This window comes from Pezoporus occidentalis, unplaced genomic scaffold (assembly GCF_034315485.1).
Source record: "Pezoporus occidentalis ecotype Australia unplaced genomic scaffold, CSIRO_AGI_Poc_V1 ctg11, whole genome shotgun sequence".
Taxonomy (NCBI): domain Eukaryota; kingdom Metazoa; phylum Chordata; class Aves; order Psittaciformes; family Psittacidae; genus Pezoporus; species Pezoporus occidentalis.
Genome location: NW_026912886.1, coordinates 9,364,017 through 9,379,786, shown reverse-complemented (window position 1 = coordinate 9,379,786; position 15,770 = coordinate 9,364,017). Strand labels below are relative to the sequence as shown.

Below are 15,770 nucleotides of genomic sequence, written 5' to 3'. Positions count from 1 at the left end.
AGCAACAGGGACTAATGCACTCTGTGGAGAGAAGTGGTACAAGAGCCTGAGCAGCTCATACTGACTCTCCATGGAGCTCCCTGAAGTCCATTTGAACTCCTGTTAGTACCTAATTGCCATGATTTCTGAGGCTGTGCAGGGAAAGAGAAGCAAGATGTTTCTGGCTTGTGAATATAAACCCAACACTGGAACAAGTATTTGCAGAGCAAGCTTTCAGCCTCTTGGAGATTTATTTGATAATCTGTGACAGGTCCAGACCCTGGATCCCAATAGAACTTTGCAGGGTTCCAACCCCAGTCTGAGACTAAACAATCAGCAAAGGAAGAGCCTGGTGAAGGAAGGAATGTGCCTAAAAGTCTGAAAAATCTCTATTCCTCCTCCTGCCTCAGAAGGAGAGCAAATGGCAAATGTCCTGGAGGGGAAGGCGTGGCGCCGTGGCGAGCCAGATGCAAACAGTAAAGTACCACAAAAGCAAAAAGAAAAATATTTACATCCTGATGCAGTTATTTGGGTAGTTAAAAGCAGCAGTTTGAAGAGGATTCAGGATGCTGTGATCGTCTTCAGCCACTGCACACAGTTTCCTTTCCTTGGGAGGGAAAAAAAGGCTTCAAAACTAGGGAAGCTCTGCAGAGGGTACAGTTCCTCCACAGACCCTTGGAACATTCAAGACTATGATTTCAAAGGCTAACACTAACCTGGCATGCACCAGAAGTCTGTGTGGGTGAAGCTGTGGGGGTAAGTAAGTGTTGCATGGACTTTTTGTTCATGGGAAGCTGTTGGGTATCCTGAGCAGGAGGATCCCCAGGAACTGTGTTTGTCCACATGGACCTGCAGCTAACCCAGGCATGTTCAGTACACCTAATGCATTCAGGATATATGTGTGCCCCGGCTACCCTGAGAGCATTTCTGCAGTGGGGACACAGGAGCTCTGGCACCCCCTGAAAGCATTAGCTTGGCTATGCTCTGAGTTACTGTCAGCAGGCACAGCAAAGTCTGTGCATCCTGAACCTCAGCTAGTGGGTCTCAGCTTAACAGCACTGATGCTTTGAAGGCTTCATGCAGTGGATGAGGTTTAATTCAGTGAAATGCTGAGCTCTTCGAAAGCATGTGGAACTGTGAGTCAGTCAGCCTCGGATGGGTGGAGTGATGTGAATTGCAAATGATTTTGTTTTAGCTGAGCCAAAAATCGCTTCCTCTCCTTTTCTAGGTCTGTAAGCCTCTGTCAAAAAACCCAAAAGTTAAATCTGAAAAAAGCATAGCTTTAAAATAACTCTTCCCCCCCCCCTTTTATTTCTGTCTCAAAAAAGTGTGCCAATATCACAACAACTTTACAAACACCCTAGTTTCCTTCAATTTATTCATTTTGAAAATTTCCTCTAACTTGTGCTCCTCTTCCAGAATCCGTTTTTATGAATGTCAGGAATCAGGGAACTTGCAGTGATCTTTATATACCGAATACGTGAGCAGAACCTTCTTCCTTGCAGTGAACCAAGGTTCATTGGGAAAAAAGAGTGCTGCTTTTGACTCCAGTATTGATTCCATTGAGAAAAGTCTGTTCCTGGGTTTAACCCTCCTCTACTTGCTAGTAAAAAAGAGCACAAGATCAAGAGGCCACGCTGCTGTCATGTGCTGGGACTGGGAGAGAATTTTCATTAGCGATCCCTAGGAATACGCCTGTTTATTCGTAAGGCTGTCTGAGGGCTCTAGATGTGCTTGTGGCTGGGTGCATGGAGGCTCCCCCTGCACAGGAATGTCACTATAGCCAGAGCTGGCATGTCCTCGGTTCAGAAAGTCAACTGTGCTGCTCAAATCCATCTTCCCCACTGGGGCTAAAAAGCAGAATTCCCTGAGTGGGGTGAGAGGACAGTTGCTGCCACACAATGTCAGCAAGAAGGTAGCAGAGGTGCTAATTAACTCTCTGTTAGGAATCAGCTTCCAAACTGATGTTGGCTTCTTTGCGTATAAATGAGGAAACATTGCGGCAAGGCTTCAGACCCAGCCAACAAACCACTAAAACCTCAGCATCTGCTGTGGCTGTGTGAGGGTCCAGGTTTGCCTACCCAGAGCAGGAGGGGTACACCACAGCTCTGGCACAGACCCATAAGGGTCCCCTGGAGCATCTTGCCTGGCAAAGGTGGTCCCTGGGGAACACATATTTTATGCACAGGTCATCTCAAGTACCTGTTCAAATTAGTGTCTGCTGAGAGCTTACTCCCCATCAGGCTAAATGACATCTTTTCCATATGAGCTTTTCCTGTTCTTCTCTGGGGATTGCCCTGGACCCCTGCCTTGTCCTGCACAGGTCTGTTTTCTCTCTGTGGGCAGAGGTAGCAGTAATCGCCATCAGGTTCCTTGCTCCTGCTTGACATCTTTTTCAGGGGAGATCATATAGATGCTGCTTTCCCCCCATCCTTGCTATGTTTGTAATGGACAGTCAATGCTCCCATTTATGCCTCATTTGATATACCAGAAAGGATCCTTGTCTTCAGCAGCACCTGAAGATGCATCCTTCAAAGTATGTAAAGCCAGTCTTACAAAGCACTTTAAAATATCCAATATTGGGAGCTACTTTTTTAGAGGTGGGCAGGGTGGCAAGCTGAGGTTGGAGCCTAGTGTGCGTTTCTGGATGCCTGGCTCTGCCACCCCAGAGAGCTCTGCTCTACCCTAGGGATTTGGGGTCTCCATGTGAGATGCTTAGGACAATCCAGCTTCCTCAGAGCATTTCTTCACTGTTTTGCTGTCAGGATTGTTCGCTCTGCATTAAAACTGCAGGGAGGGCAGTGGATAGGGATTCCAATCTGTGCACTTTCTAGTACAGTATCACTGCTGACACCTGCAGTAGCAGCCAATTGAGAACTAATGGTTTCCTGCATTTACTTTTAGCACTGTCTGCTGCTATTGTTCACTTTTTGGAAAGATCCAGCAGCTGGGAATCATTTCAGAAAGTCTGCCTTGCCAGATCCAGGGATATGAGTCCCACTTGCCATTGCCAGGCAGCTTTTAATGGTGAGATGAAAAAGCTTTTCTCACCCAAGAGAGGAGTCACAGATGGTATTTGAGAAATGTTGGAGATGGTAGACTTAGGAGGACACTTGCGCGGCCCTTATGCTCTCAGAGTGCCCAAATCTGCAGGGAGGTTTGTTGACATAGCTGATTACATCAGAGCTGAAGTCAGCCACGTGGCGCCTGTTCAAATGAGAGGTAGCATATTGCTGCCTGTATCCCCACGCGGCTCTGAATGCTGAGCTAACACACGGCTGGCTGGCAGCAGAGAACCACTCTGGAGTCCCCTCCAGCAGGAGACATTAATGAAAAGAGTCACTGCCTCTTCCTCCTTTTCTATTTAACAAGAAAATCCAGCGTGTCACTGTTTGTGCCTAATATTTGGGAGATCTTTAATTGAGAGCCTTTGAAGGAAAATTCCTGAGATTATCCTGCAAGTAGCATGTTTCCAGTAGTGTGTTAGTCAGAGCTGAATCAGAGGAGTCAGATCCTCTTGGACCTGTCAGCTTTCAGTCTTTCCAACCTGAGTGCCAGTTAATACTACACCACAATGACCCTGGGCTCGCTGCGAGCTGAATCAAACACCCTCCCTCAGTCACAAATTAAGCAGGATATTCTTTGGACTGTGGCAGATCAGACACTACAAAAACATTGGATCCTGGCACACAGCTGACACCTCCAAAAATGACATGACTTTCCAGTGTCTGATTACTTGTTTTGATCTCTGCTTATGAGGATGGATGTAATCAGGGAAGCAGTCCCTGGTGAGCAACTGGGGATGTAATACCAGAAGCCGTTTTGCACAACCTGATGGTAAGTACTGTGCAGTTCTTGGCTCTAAAGAAAGCAAAAGCTGTGAAATTTCTTAAGCTAATTTCTTACCTGTTTGCTGTCGAAACAACATCATGAACTGGACAGAGCAGAGATGGTCCTCTGAGTTTTTAATGGGCCAGAACAAAATAGCTGCTTTGCTACCTATAAAGCAAATGCATGCCATCACTGTAAAAAAATCAGTCCCTTCTTTATATTTCTGTGAGCACTTACATGACATGAATGTATTTTTATGATCAATAACTTACCAGTTGGAACCTGGCTTTGTGCAATACTGTCATACAACTGTGTCTGTGCTGTAAGAAACACTATTTATCTGCAGTGACCATCCTGTACTATTACCATGTGTTTAGATTTTCCTTTATCATTAAAGCAGAATCTACTGATTGGGTTTGCAGATTAGGCTGTGCAATAATCCCTAATAAATCTTGACATTTTAATGGTGATGGCTATTCTTTGGGCATACTTGCAATAAAGTTGCTTTAAAAGAGCCCTGTTTTATCAAATGTTGATGGTTAATGCTGTTAAAATGTCAGACACATGCATTCTGGGTCTGGCACAAATTCCATGGTGACGGTATTGTGCTGTGATAATGTATAGCATTCAAAGTTACAGCATTACTAAGCGCATTCCTCTTTTCTGCTGTTCTGTAACAGCATTTCAGCACCTGATACACTGTACCAAGCCCTCAGTCTATGCTATTTCCAGAGCTCAGAGCTGTCAAATACACTATACCAAAACAAGCAAACATTTTCCTGCTGGATTATTTCCTGACAGATCTGGTTCTAATGCTATTTTTAATACAATCACTGGATTACATGTGGTCTCAACATATCGTTGTACTTCAAGCTGTATCACCTTTATGAGAAGTACAGGTGTGTTTTGCATATGTACACTGTAAAATTTGCTCCAGATTAAATTCTAGCTTCTTGCATATCTTTTTCTCACGTTTTTGTTTGGTTTGTGTTAACAAGTGACATGAAAAATAGCATATGCCTTTTGCCCTAATTATTGGGGCATCATGGAGTTGTTTTCAATCACTGTTTTTGCGTCTAACTAAACTTTGTGATGCCTATGTTTATCCTATTTCATCATTGTGGCATGACATGACAGCTACAAATAAATTTGTTCAATATTCCTCAGATACTGGTTTACATGATAAAACCTAATGGCTCCAAGGACTGCATGTGAATTTTAAACAGTGCTTTATAAATGCAGAAGCGTGTGTCCCTGCCTCAGTTTGAACACACGTGTCAATAAATTGTCATGAGTGCAGGGCAGAGCTGCAGAATCAATCACTGGAGACTAAGAATCACATTAATCCTAACTTTGACTTTCATGACACTGCTGGTTTGTTTTTGATGGAGGTTGGCTACTGAGGAAATGAAAACAACGTTAGGTAGACTGGTTTCAAAAGCAGCTTTTGGTTTTGTAAGAAAATTCTGGGCTGGCACACTAAATATACAATGTTTTCTTGGATTTGAAATCTAAGAAATTGCATGATTCAGATTGGAAGCGTGAGTACGGTTTATCTCAGGGGCGCACAAAACACCATTGCTAAAAACGTGTGGGGAATATGAGGGGAGAGAGGTGCCGCTGAAAGGTTACTTTGTGGGAATTTGTCACTCTGCAAACACCTCCTCTGTTGTGTTTCATTACCTTTTTGCACATGTGAATATGCAGCCCTAGAGAGTCTTGACTGGATGTGTTTATACTGCATTCCTAAGGCGTTTTTGGTTACATCTGGTGGTTGCTTTCTGAGTGTCTATTTGGATTCCGAAGTGGGTTTATCCTAAAGCAAACAAACAGTGAGGAGCTGCCCGAGGTTTCTTGCTCTGCTTGGGCTGTTCTTGAACCAGCATAAAGGTGTTTTCAACTATAGAACTGAATGGATTGGAAGTGGCATAAAGCTGGATATAACCTATTTTTTTATGCACTGAATGGTTTTTGCATGAACTGGACCAAAAAGGTGACATTTTCTTGCTATTCTTTCTTCACAGCTATCCATCCAGAGAATTAAACATCCTGAAGAATGGCTCTACTTATCTCCAAGTATCTGGCTGAAAATGTCATTTTTCTTCTGTTTGTAATCTCTTCTGTAAGCACAGGTGAGCTTTCCTGCCATGGGGAAAAAGGGCATGGTTTGTAATGTTATTTTTAAATAAAGACATTGCTGTTTTAGATAGAGCAGCTTTTCACTCCTCTTCGTGTAACAAGAGTCAAGGGCAGAGTGAGAAAACTCAGGAGAAAAGCAGTTTTCTGATGTGCCAGTACTCACTATCAAGGGCAGCTGGAGTGGCAACTTCTGAGCAGGTGAAAGTACCCTCAGGAATCCCTCTGCCATGTGTTCTTAAACCCAAACCCAACAAACTGCCACAAAGAAATAACAAAAGAAACCTCAGGTCCTAATGGCCGTGGCTGTGGGAGGTGAAGTCAAGCACTGTGCAGCATTGCCCAAGCCCAGATGTGGACAGCAAAATCCTTTAGGGTGGGACATCCCTGCCTTTTGGGTTTTGCCTCTTCCAAGTAACCCTTTTCCTAAGTAGTTAAAGGCGAAAAGGGAAACTGGGTATACATATTCAAAATACAGCTAATTTGGGGGTTTGTATCTTTTAAAACAAAGAGACCATATGTCTTGCCCCATGCACTGCAGCTAGATTTCATTGCCATGCTCAGGCCCTTTTGGTCAAGAAGCAAAACATGCCGTTAGTTCCTTGTGCTGCATAGAAGTTGCACTCATTTAAAAAATGCCAATGAGAGTAACAAGCAAGCTGGCAAGGTACCTGGACCAGAAGATGCTCAGCCTTCCAGTGCCCTTTGTGCAGCAGGGGGTGGATGATGTGCTCCAGCTTCCACAGCTCCTTTTCTCTGGTACAAATTAGTTAATGAAGTTGGGAATTTGGTTCCTTTGTTCTGATTGTGTTGGCTTTTGTTGGTTGACATCCCAAACGTCAATGTAAATTTCTCCCGATTTCCCCTTAGGCTTCACTGCCTGCCTCTCTGTTTCTAAATAATGAATTTGGGGGGCACAAGTCATCTTTTGAGACTGCAGAAAGCTCTTTTGAACACTAACACAGCCAAGTAAATGGAAAAATGAACAAACTTTTAGCTTGTCCACTTAATCTATCTGATAAATTATACCTCTACATTTGAATCAATTCTTTTGTTTTTATTTAGCTTCTCATCATGTGCAATTTTTTCTATTATCCTTATTCTTATGGGAATAGCAGCTCATTTTTTCTTAATTTGTTTTACAGTTATATTTGAACATCCATTTACATTGCAAGTTCCATTTCTTGCTTGAAATAGTCATCTTATTAATTCTTTGTGTCTTTTGGTAGGAAACCAGAAACTCCTTATTATTTTCCTCAATTACTGCACATGAGAAAAACTGCCTTTGACATTACTGATATACTTTCAGCTTCCAGGTGGCACAAGTGGTATCAAAATCAGGTCCTGGATGTTTGTCAGTATTTGACTTGCTACCTGGTAGGCGATTAGCCATTTCTGATTTGATCATTCATGTATATGGGAAAAGCTTGAAAAGAGCCAAAGCATACGTTGCCCACATGAAACGTCCCTTGCTTATATTGAATTGTTAGTATTTGATGGGTCTCTGGAGACATTAAGGAAGTGGCTGGTCCAATTCTATTTTCTTAAATGTCTGTTTTCTTAAGCCATGAAATTGGTGGAGGAATCTGGGAGGAAACTCAGGTGAACAGATTTTGCTCCAGTTGCTGTGGAATTGCAGATGTTCCTCAAGTTTCACAGTGGCAGCACGCAACTGCTCGTTGTCAACTAAACCAGCGCTGGGAATCCTTGCATGGATTCACATCATTGGCCTTTCCGTTATCTGAATGGATTAGTGTCTGCAGGGCAAAACCTACCCAAATTTACTATACTAAGTGCCTGAGACATAACCCTGCTGAAGTCAAGGTGTTTATCTCATATCTATTATCACCAATTTGTGGATCCTGTAGTTTTCCGATGGTGTTTTGGTTTTAAAGGATTAAAAATTGGAGAGCTGGTGAGAACTCCCAGCCCTTTCTGACTGCAAAGGGCTCATTGTTCAAACTCCCACTGACCTCAGCTTCCTAGGATTAGAAAGGTTTCTACCCTCAGAAAATATGCATCACACATGGGACTCCCGCACTCGCTGTTTTGTTGACTAGAGCAAGATGTGAGGCTCACATATCGAGTGAGATTGTATCAGGGAAATATTTTATCTTAAATAAATACTTACAACATGAGACTCTTGGGGTTGGTATGAGAGCCCTTTAGACTAACACGTCATGGCAGCCCGTAATCACATTTGTGTGTGGATACTGGTGAGGTGTGAACTCAATGCAAAGGAGCCCTTATTGCTCTTGCCTGGAAAACCTCAGAAACCCAGAGTTTCTCTTGTGAGATTCCTGTTGCTCTCTGTTATGATTTGGAGAATCATATGATTCCTTGTCTCAGTTACTGGGTGGACTGGTAATTCCTTGTTGCTTGGTGTTTTCATGTCAGTTTGAGCATTTTTACTTTCCAGTGAAAACACAGTACGCAAATATATTTTAACAGCTTTACATTAAACAAAGCCTCTTAAACCTCACAGATATTTGGGGGACATTTTAACAGGTAGTGGTTGTTTTATCCTTTCATCAACACTTTCCCCAGACTTGTGAAAGGCTTTGTATCTGGATAGTATTAACGGAGCTAATGTCACTGCACGAAGGGCTCAGTTACACCCTTTCTAGGTTGTTTTTTGGAAACTGCATCCCTTGCAAGGCTCCTTTGCATTGGGTAGCAGGTTTTTCCATGCTTCCTGAAAACAGGAAATCATGCAGCTTAAACTGTTCTTTGTTTTCTTTTGGTTGTGACCCACATGTGCTCTGCTCTGCTGAGGTATTGCTGTGTTCCAGGGAGTCAGCAAAGTGGGGTACCAAGAATGTACTGTAAATATACTGCGTGATATGTATGAGTGCATTGCAATGGTACTGCAAAGATGCCCAGATATGGAGCTATCTGTCTTGCACTGAGCAAGTGGTAATTGTCTTCACTCTCCGTCTTTACACAGCAGAAGCAGCTGTCACATGTCCTGATAAGGATCCTGAGCTAGAAAACTGGAACCCAGGTCACAATGAAGAAAACCGCATTGAGATCAGTAATGGCAGGAAGTTCCTTCTCTCTTCTTCTGCGACTGTCCACTCTATCCGCATCACTGATGGAGGTAAAATGTGCTAGCAGCAAGGCTGGGTGAAGTGTTCTTCCCACTGTGGCTATTTAAATCACTCTGTTTCATGCTGGGAGAGCTTCCTGCTTCATGCTGAGAACTGGATAGCTAGTGGACAAACAGAACTTTAATTCAGTACAAGGGTGGGTGGTAGCTGAGATGCTATCAGTTCTTTAGCCATTATAATCAACCTATTTGCTGTCCTTTCTTTAGAAAAGTAGCTCAGTATACTCATTACTTCTGTGATTTGCTTCAAAAACATTTCTTCTTACTAAATCATTGTCCTGATAACATCATACTCCAATAATGTTCTCAGGGTCTCACAACAGGGCACATACATATGTGCCTCTCTTTCTCTAAGGACATAGTGTTGCTGGTGGCTGTTAGCCTGAATAGCTTTTATTCATCTTAACCCTGAATTTCTGTCTCAGTTTTGAATGAGACCTCTTCCACACAAATATTAACTGTGTTCTTCAAGAATTGGACTGAACACAAAACATGCAATGTCTTTAGTATTTCTATTGAGAGCTGTTTTGAGGGAGGACGGGCAGAACTTTTCAAAAACTGAGATGAGAGCCCAGCACTGGGTTTAGCAAAATGGTATCACCACCTCTGATAAGCTCTGATGTGTTAAAGCAAATGTCATGACCTTTTCTACTTAGGAAAACTGGTCATTAAAGATGATGTGCAGCCTATCATTTTGCGTACTAGACATATACTCATTGAAAATGATGGAGAATTACATATTGGCAGTGAGATGTGCCCTTACCAAAGCAACGTGATTATCATCTTATATGGGCGGTATGTATGCATGATAAAATATTGTCTTAGAACTTTCTAGGATCTCTCTTCCACAACAAGGAACAAAAATGTTCCTTAAAATTACATTTTCTCATATATACTTATCATCAGTGCTCTGTGTAAAGTTAAGTAGATTTTTAAACAATTTAAATGGCCTGTAAAAAATTGATTCAGTTTTGGTTCTGGTTTTCAAATCCTACTGGAAGATTTGGGCATGCCAGAAAATCAGCATGCATCTTGCCACCACTCAAGCTGTTTTTCCAGAATGGGCTTAAAATCCAAGCAGTTCTTTTAATCTGAAAATTCTCCTCCCTAAACATCTTTTCTTTCTGAATGAGAGTGGTGAGCAAAAGGATAATGCACTTCTGTCTTGCAGATTGCTACAGGATCGCTCAGAATTTCAAGGATGCCAAACTCATACTTAACAACCACTATCCCTCCTAGCTCCTGGTTAAGGTCCTAACTTCCTCCAGTATCTAAAAACACAAATGTGTTGCTCAGTCTGGGCTTCAGGCCTCCTCTGGCTTGGGTATAATAAATACAACATGTATAATCTGCATTCTGGATTGCTGCTGGTCTCCAGTAGTTGCTAGTATTATTTCAAATAGTTTATTTTCTGTACAGTGTGGGCAATTGCTGATTCTTAGAGTAGCTGAGAGAAATGCATTGCAAATCATGAAATCATGACAGAAATGCATGCAAATCATTTCTCCTTGGGCTACAGGGGAAAAGGAAAGGGGCTCCTTGGCTGTCAGATACAAACCCAAACCTATTCCTTTCCTCCCTTCCTGCTGCAGAGCGGATGATGGCAGCCAGCCGAATCCCTGCTTTGGGAAGAAGTATCTTGGAGTAAGTAAGGGTGGCACTCTTGAGATCCATGGAAAGAAAAAGCTGTCCTGGACTTTCTTAAACAAGACTCTTCATCCTGGTGGCATGGAAGAAGGTGGATATTACTTTGAAAGGAGCTGGGGCCATCGTGGTGTCATTGTCCATGTTATTGACCCAAAGACGGGGGCAGTTGTCCATTCAGATCGGTGAGTGACTTTTCAACTGTCTAGTTGTAAGGATCTTTGGGAACAGGTTGGGGACAGCATCTTTGCAAGCTCAGAAACATGCAGTTTAGTATCTTGTTCAAATGGGTATTATTGCATATATATACAATTCTTTCTAGACCAGTAATCTCCAAACTGAAGATTGAGTAATGTTGCTATCTTTGTATTCTGCCAACTAGAGTTTAATCAATTTGGCTTAGCAGAAACCCCTAATATACCCTGTTAGACAAGTGCTTTTGCAACGAGATACCATTACTGTAAACAATGCAGAAGAGTGATTTCTTTCTATCACTTGCTTTTCAGTACATAAAGCTGTGATGCCCACTGAATTAAATGGTTTTTGGGTGTTTTTATCACTTTAGGTTTGACACCTACAGAGCAAAAGAGGAAAGCATACGTCTTGCCCAGTATTTGGGCAGAGTTGAGAATGGCATGATCCTGTCAGTTGCAGTGAATGATGAAGGATCTAGAAACTTGGATGACACGGCCAGAAAAGCAGTGACCAAACTGGGCAGCAAGCATTTCCTCCACCTTGGGTTTAGGTATGTGCCAGTCCTGCCAGTTCTCCCAGCACAGAGGCTTTATTATGCTCCCGAGATGTCCAAATAATTCCACTCTCTCAAAGGCACAAAGTTCTTTCACATGGGAAGAAAAAAAAAAAGAAAAAGGGAAACTTCTCAATGTGAAGTTTTAGCAGTTAATTAGATAGTTTCAGATGCACGCAGGGTCTATATTGGGTATTTTTATTAGCAGATTGAGGAATAGCATATGATTCACATTTAAAAAGATGTTTTTCCAAGCTGTGTTCCCATAAGTTACTTATTCCAATTTATTTTCAGGCCATCCCCCAAAGATTTAAGAAGCATATCTACACACAGTGGATTGGATGATCTGAACATTAACGAGGGTAGAATAATAGCCATGTAGCCCTTGCTGAATACATATAGACATGTATAAAGCATATCCTTCAGTTTGTCTAAATACATATTCTAATAATACTTGTGCAGCACAGAAATTTAGCAAGCATGGATTTATGCTGTGGGCTGTAAATACTCCTGAGGCCAATACAGTGTCTGTGTTGGCACACATACTGTTGAGAATATTTGCTATTTACCCAACTGTATCCATTATATTTATTGTGTTTATCTGAATTTATGTAGGCTCTTTATTTAAGAGGCACTAAGAGGGTCACTGCAGAACAGAAAGGAAAAAATCTGCCTTGTATGGAGAAGTGACTGGGTACAGCAGTCTGTGGAAGTATCAGCTGGGCATGTGCAGATGGAGTAAGATTTGGGGTGCTTGGCGAAGTGGTTTTGTCAAATATTACAGGGATTCATTTGCATCAGATAACTCATTTCAAAGAATCAACCAAGGCTGCAGAAATAGTCTTCAAAACCAGGCTACCTCCATTAATACAACGATTTCTCTCAAATACCCAGACCCATATTAGTGCCCAGTAACCCTCTGGGTTCCTTTTGAAAGACTAAAATTAGGGAAACAGAAGATTTTTAACCATTATACTATTTTTTCCAGTTGTGCAACAGGAAGGAATTGATGGGTTTGGCATATGTTTATAAAAGTAAATGGCATTGATATTTGTAGGCTGCTGTGGTGTTTTAATGCTGGTTTCTCACTTCTTTGCCGTAAATGCTTGTAATGGGAAAACCATAGAAATGTATCCAAAGAAGTGTGATTTTCCACACTGCTATTGTTTGTAGTCAAAAAGCTAATCCTAACCATGCTATTATTTGCAATACCACAATATTTCCTTATATAAATAAGGATGTTGTGGTTACCAAAATGTAGTAGTTGTTGGTAAATATTGTCTCCTGACAGCATACTGGTATATGGAAAAACACCCACAACTTGGTGCATTATTTAGAAGACTGCATTTTTAGGAGTGTTCTCAGGGTTTAAGTTCATCAGCTTTCAAAACAAACATTGGATAGCAGCTGGGACCAGATTTACAAAGACAGTTGATGGCAGAGTGGAAGACAGGCAGCTTTGTCAGATGCATCCAAGACTTTCTCCTTAAGCATATTGAACTTCTAGTTCACTTTAGTGTAACAAGATGCAGACACATCGGTTTATGTTTCAGACACATCTATGAACATGAATAAGGGTGTATATACCTGGCAGGTGCTTTCTGGAATTTATGTTAAAATACAAGTGCTCTGGGTGAGAAAATTGCATACACGCACATATGTTAAAGGCAGGCTCTGACAGAGGAGAGTGGATGGGTTCTTCTTTCTAACATGGTTGTGTGAGTGCTCTTACCAGTCAGTGCTGGCACCTGGGATTTGCTGGCTGGTCCTGTTGATTCCTGCTTGTCAGAACTTTGCAGGTCCCTGCTGATGGCTGGGTCTGACCATGGGCATCACTGAGACAGGGGCAGTGTAAGCCTCAGGGAAAAATTTGGCTTAGGGAATGTCTATTTCACATTTTGTAAGATGTCACTAGTGTCAGGCTGTGCAGCCATGGATTGGGCTTTTTTCTGGTTAGGGTGATGGTTATATGGACAATCTCCATATCTATCTCCACTTGCCCCATATTCAACCAGACTGTGAAGTTGTGCAACTCCCACTTGCTGTAGCAAAGCTAATGAACAATGCTGATTTATCCAAAGAGATGCTCCTGGCAACTCTTTGCTGAGTCCAAAACATTAGGAATGAAAGGAAAATCTTGCATTCCTCCTTTATTGTTTTCCTTTTCAAAAGTGAGTTTACTCTTTAAGTGGGAACTGCTGCTTTTTTTTTTTATTTTTATTTCTTTAACTAATAAATTAAAATAAAGTCTTTCTGCACTTGATGACATAGTTGTTCTCTTTGGAATCCCACCCAAATATCACTGGTTTGGCTCTGGACTTACCAATCCCTTCATTTCATATAGCCCAAACAGATTGAATGTGTCCTTACGTTTCAGGGTTGAGCGACTTTAAAGCTATTTTGTAGCTGTTAAATACCTGGAAGAAACAAGTATTTTAACATATGAAATAGGGCAAACCCTTGAGTTGCAAAACAAGACAGCTCCTTTTTTAGTTTATTTTTTGAGATTATTTTTGGACCATCATTTTTTCATCCTTTTTTTTTTTTTGCTTTGTTTTGTTTTGTTGTTTTTTTTTTTGTCATTTGTTTTGAATTTTATGACCAAAAAAGAAAATCAATCTTGCCTGCTGAGCGATGGTGTCCTTCCTGCTCCCACCTCCCTTCTCTCCCTGGATGGAGATTACAGCCCAGCACTGCCTTCAGCAATTGGCGCACAGACAAGTTTTCCAGCAGGAGCATATGGCTCCCTGGAAGGCTCCCGAGGCAGTTGTGCTGGCAGCTTCCACTGATGCTGTCCTGTGCTCAGGCCAAGGACATGCCACTGGGATTGCCTCCCCTGGAGGTGTGGGTCCAGCGCATGTGTGGGGCCTCAGCCCAGCATGGGATGCACCAGTGCTCGCTCAGAACCTGCTCCTGTTGCCCCCAGAGCTGCAAAGCCCAGCAAAGCTCAGCTCATGCCAGTGGTGATTTGTGTGTGTCATAGTGGTTATCTGTCAATGTCTGTATATGTTTTCTTCTGAAGCCCCGGAATGGTTTATAACTTCACTTCTACCAGCAGATGGTAAATGTAAGGTGACCTGCAAGACACAAGGGTGAATCTTGATGCAATTGAAATCACAGGGTATTTATACCTATAGAGAGATGATTTTAATATATGGGACTGTTTGCTAAATTTAGGGTAGGAGTGCCAGTCTCTCTATAACACTAAAAGCATATTTTTTTTATACTGTTAGTCATTAAGAGCAGGTATGCCTGAAGTACTTCTATTTTGAAGATAAAACTCCCCCCGACCCCTATTAATTGGGTTCACCTCCAAGGTTGGGAGGCACTTTAGTCTCTCTCTCCATTGCCTCCATGACCTCATCCATCCATGTGGTCATTCTCCAGTGTTGCTGACAGCTATTGAACCTACTTAACCAATAACCATCAGGCAGTAATGACCTTACTTCTGACATGGGATCAGATTTGAACACACAATTCAGACTCATAAGCATTTATCTTTGTTCAATGTTCAAAATAAGGAAACTAGATACCCAGAGACTATCTAGGTATTTTTTATTGTCCTCTGCCAGCCAGTCTGTCTATTAGAAATTCTCATGGGTCATTCCAAAGACAATTGTGACATACAAGGTTTCAACATGAGCTAAATTTATTTAAGCAGAAGTGGTTTCTTTTCATATTCTTTAGTGTATGCGTGCACACACACAAAAGATTTTCAGGCTCCCCAGGGAGCTGCCAGTGTCCCTTAGGTCTATCACAAGCCTCTTTAAGCATTCATTTAAAAGAGAAATACACTTGTTATAGGAGTGTGCTAAGCAGTGATTTGTCTTCAAAAGTCTTTCTCTTTTGATGTGTTTACTGAACAAGTACAGTCTGTTAAGATATTTTTAATTTTAACTAAGATGTCTTTCACACTAATCAAACTGGCTTGAATCTGTTGCCCCTGAGAAATGCAAAAACATTGGGACATAAAAAAATATGCATCTCATACATGACATAATTTGATAATTTCTCATTTTCATTTTCCAGGCACCCATGGAGTTTTATTACTGTTAAAGGAAATCCCTCCTCTTCTGTTGAAGACCACATTGAATATCAAGGTAATTCGGGCACAAAATGCTAGCTTGACATTATCTCTGGAAGGTACTGGATTTATGGCCGAGATTAGTTTTGTTCATGGTGTTTTCACTTGACACTGCATTACATAGAAGCTGTGGGCAATTGATGGTTAGATATATTTGACTCGTCTCTCTGTGTATTATTCCTATCAATACAGTTGAAGCAGCTGAGTGTGTATGGGGGCATAACCTGGATTATCCAAAC

At 41.8% G+C, this 15,770-nt stretch overlaps 1 protein-coding gene across 3 annotated transcripts in view; it reads left to right on the top strand.

Annotated features, from left to right (window-relative positions):
* CEMIP (cell migration inducing hyaluronidase 1) overlaps window positions 1-15,770 on the top strand; it is a 111,941-nt gene that overhangs the window by 51,046 nt on the left and 45,125 nt on the right. For 2 of the 3 annotated variants that reach the window (XM_062630120.1, XM_062630100.1), the window contains exons 2-7: window positions 5,835-5,942; window positions 8,894-9,046; window positions 9,712-9,850; window positions 10,648-10,884; window positions 11,265-11,444; window positions 15,477-15,547. In XM_062630120.1, the coding sequence (XP_062486104.1) occupies window positions 5,867-5,942; window positions 8,894-9,046; window positions 9,712-9,850; window positions 10,648-10,884; window positions 11,265-11,444; window positions 15,477-15,547 (856 nt within the window). In that variant the 5' untranslated portion in view covers window positions 5,835-5,866. Of the gene's footprint in view, window positions 1-313; window positions 736-5,834; window positions 5,943-8,893; window positions 9,047-9,711; window positions 9,851-10,647; window positions 10,885-11,264; window positions 11,445-15,476; window positions 15,548-15,770 lie in introns of those variants that run through there. The other variant, XM_062630110.1, reaches the window with a different exon arrangement.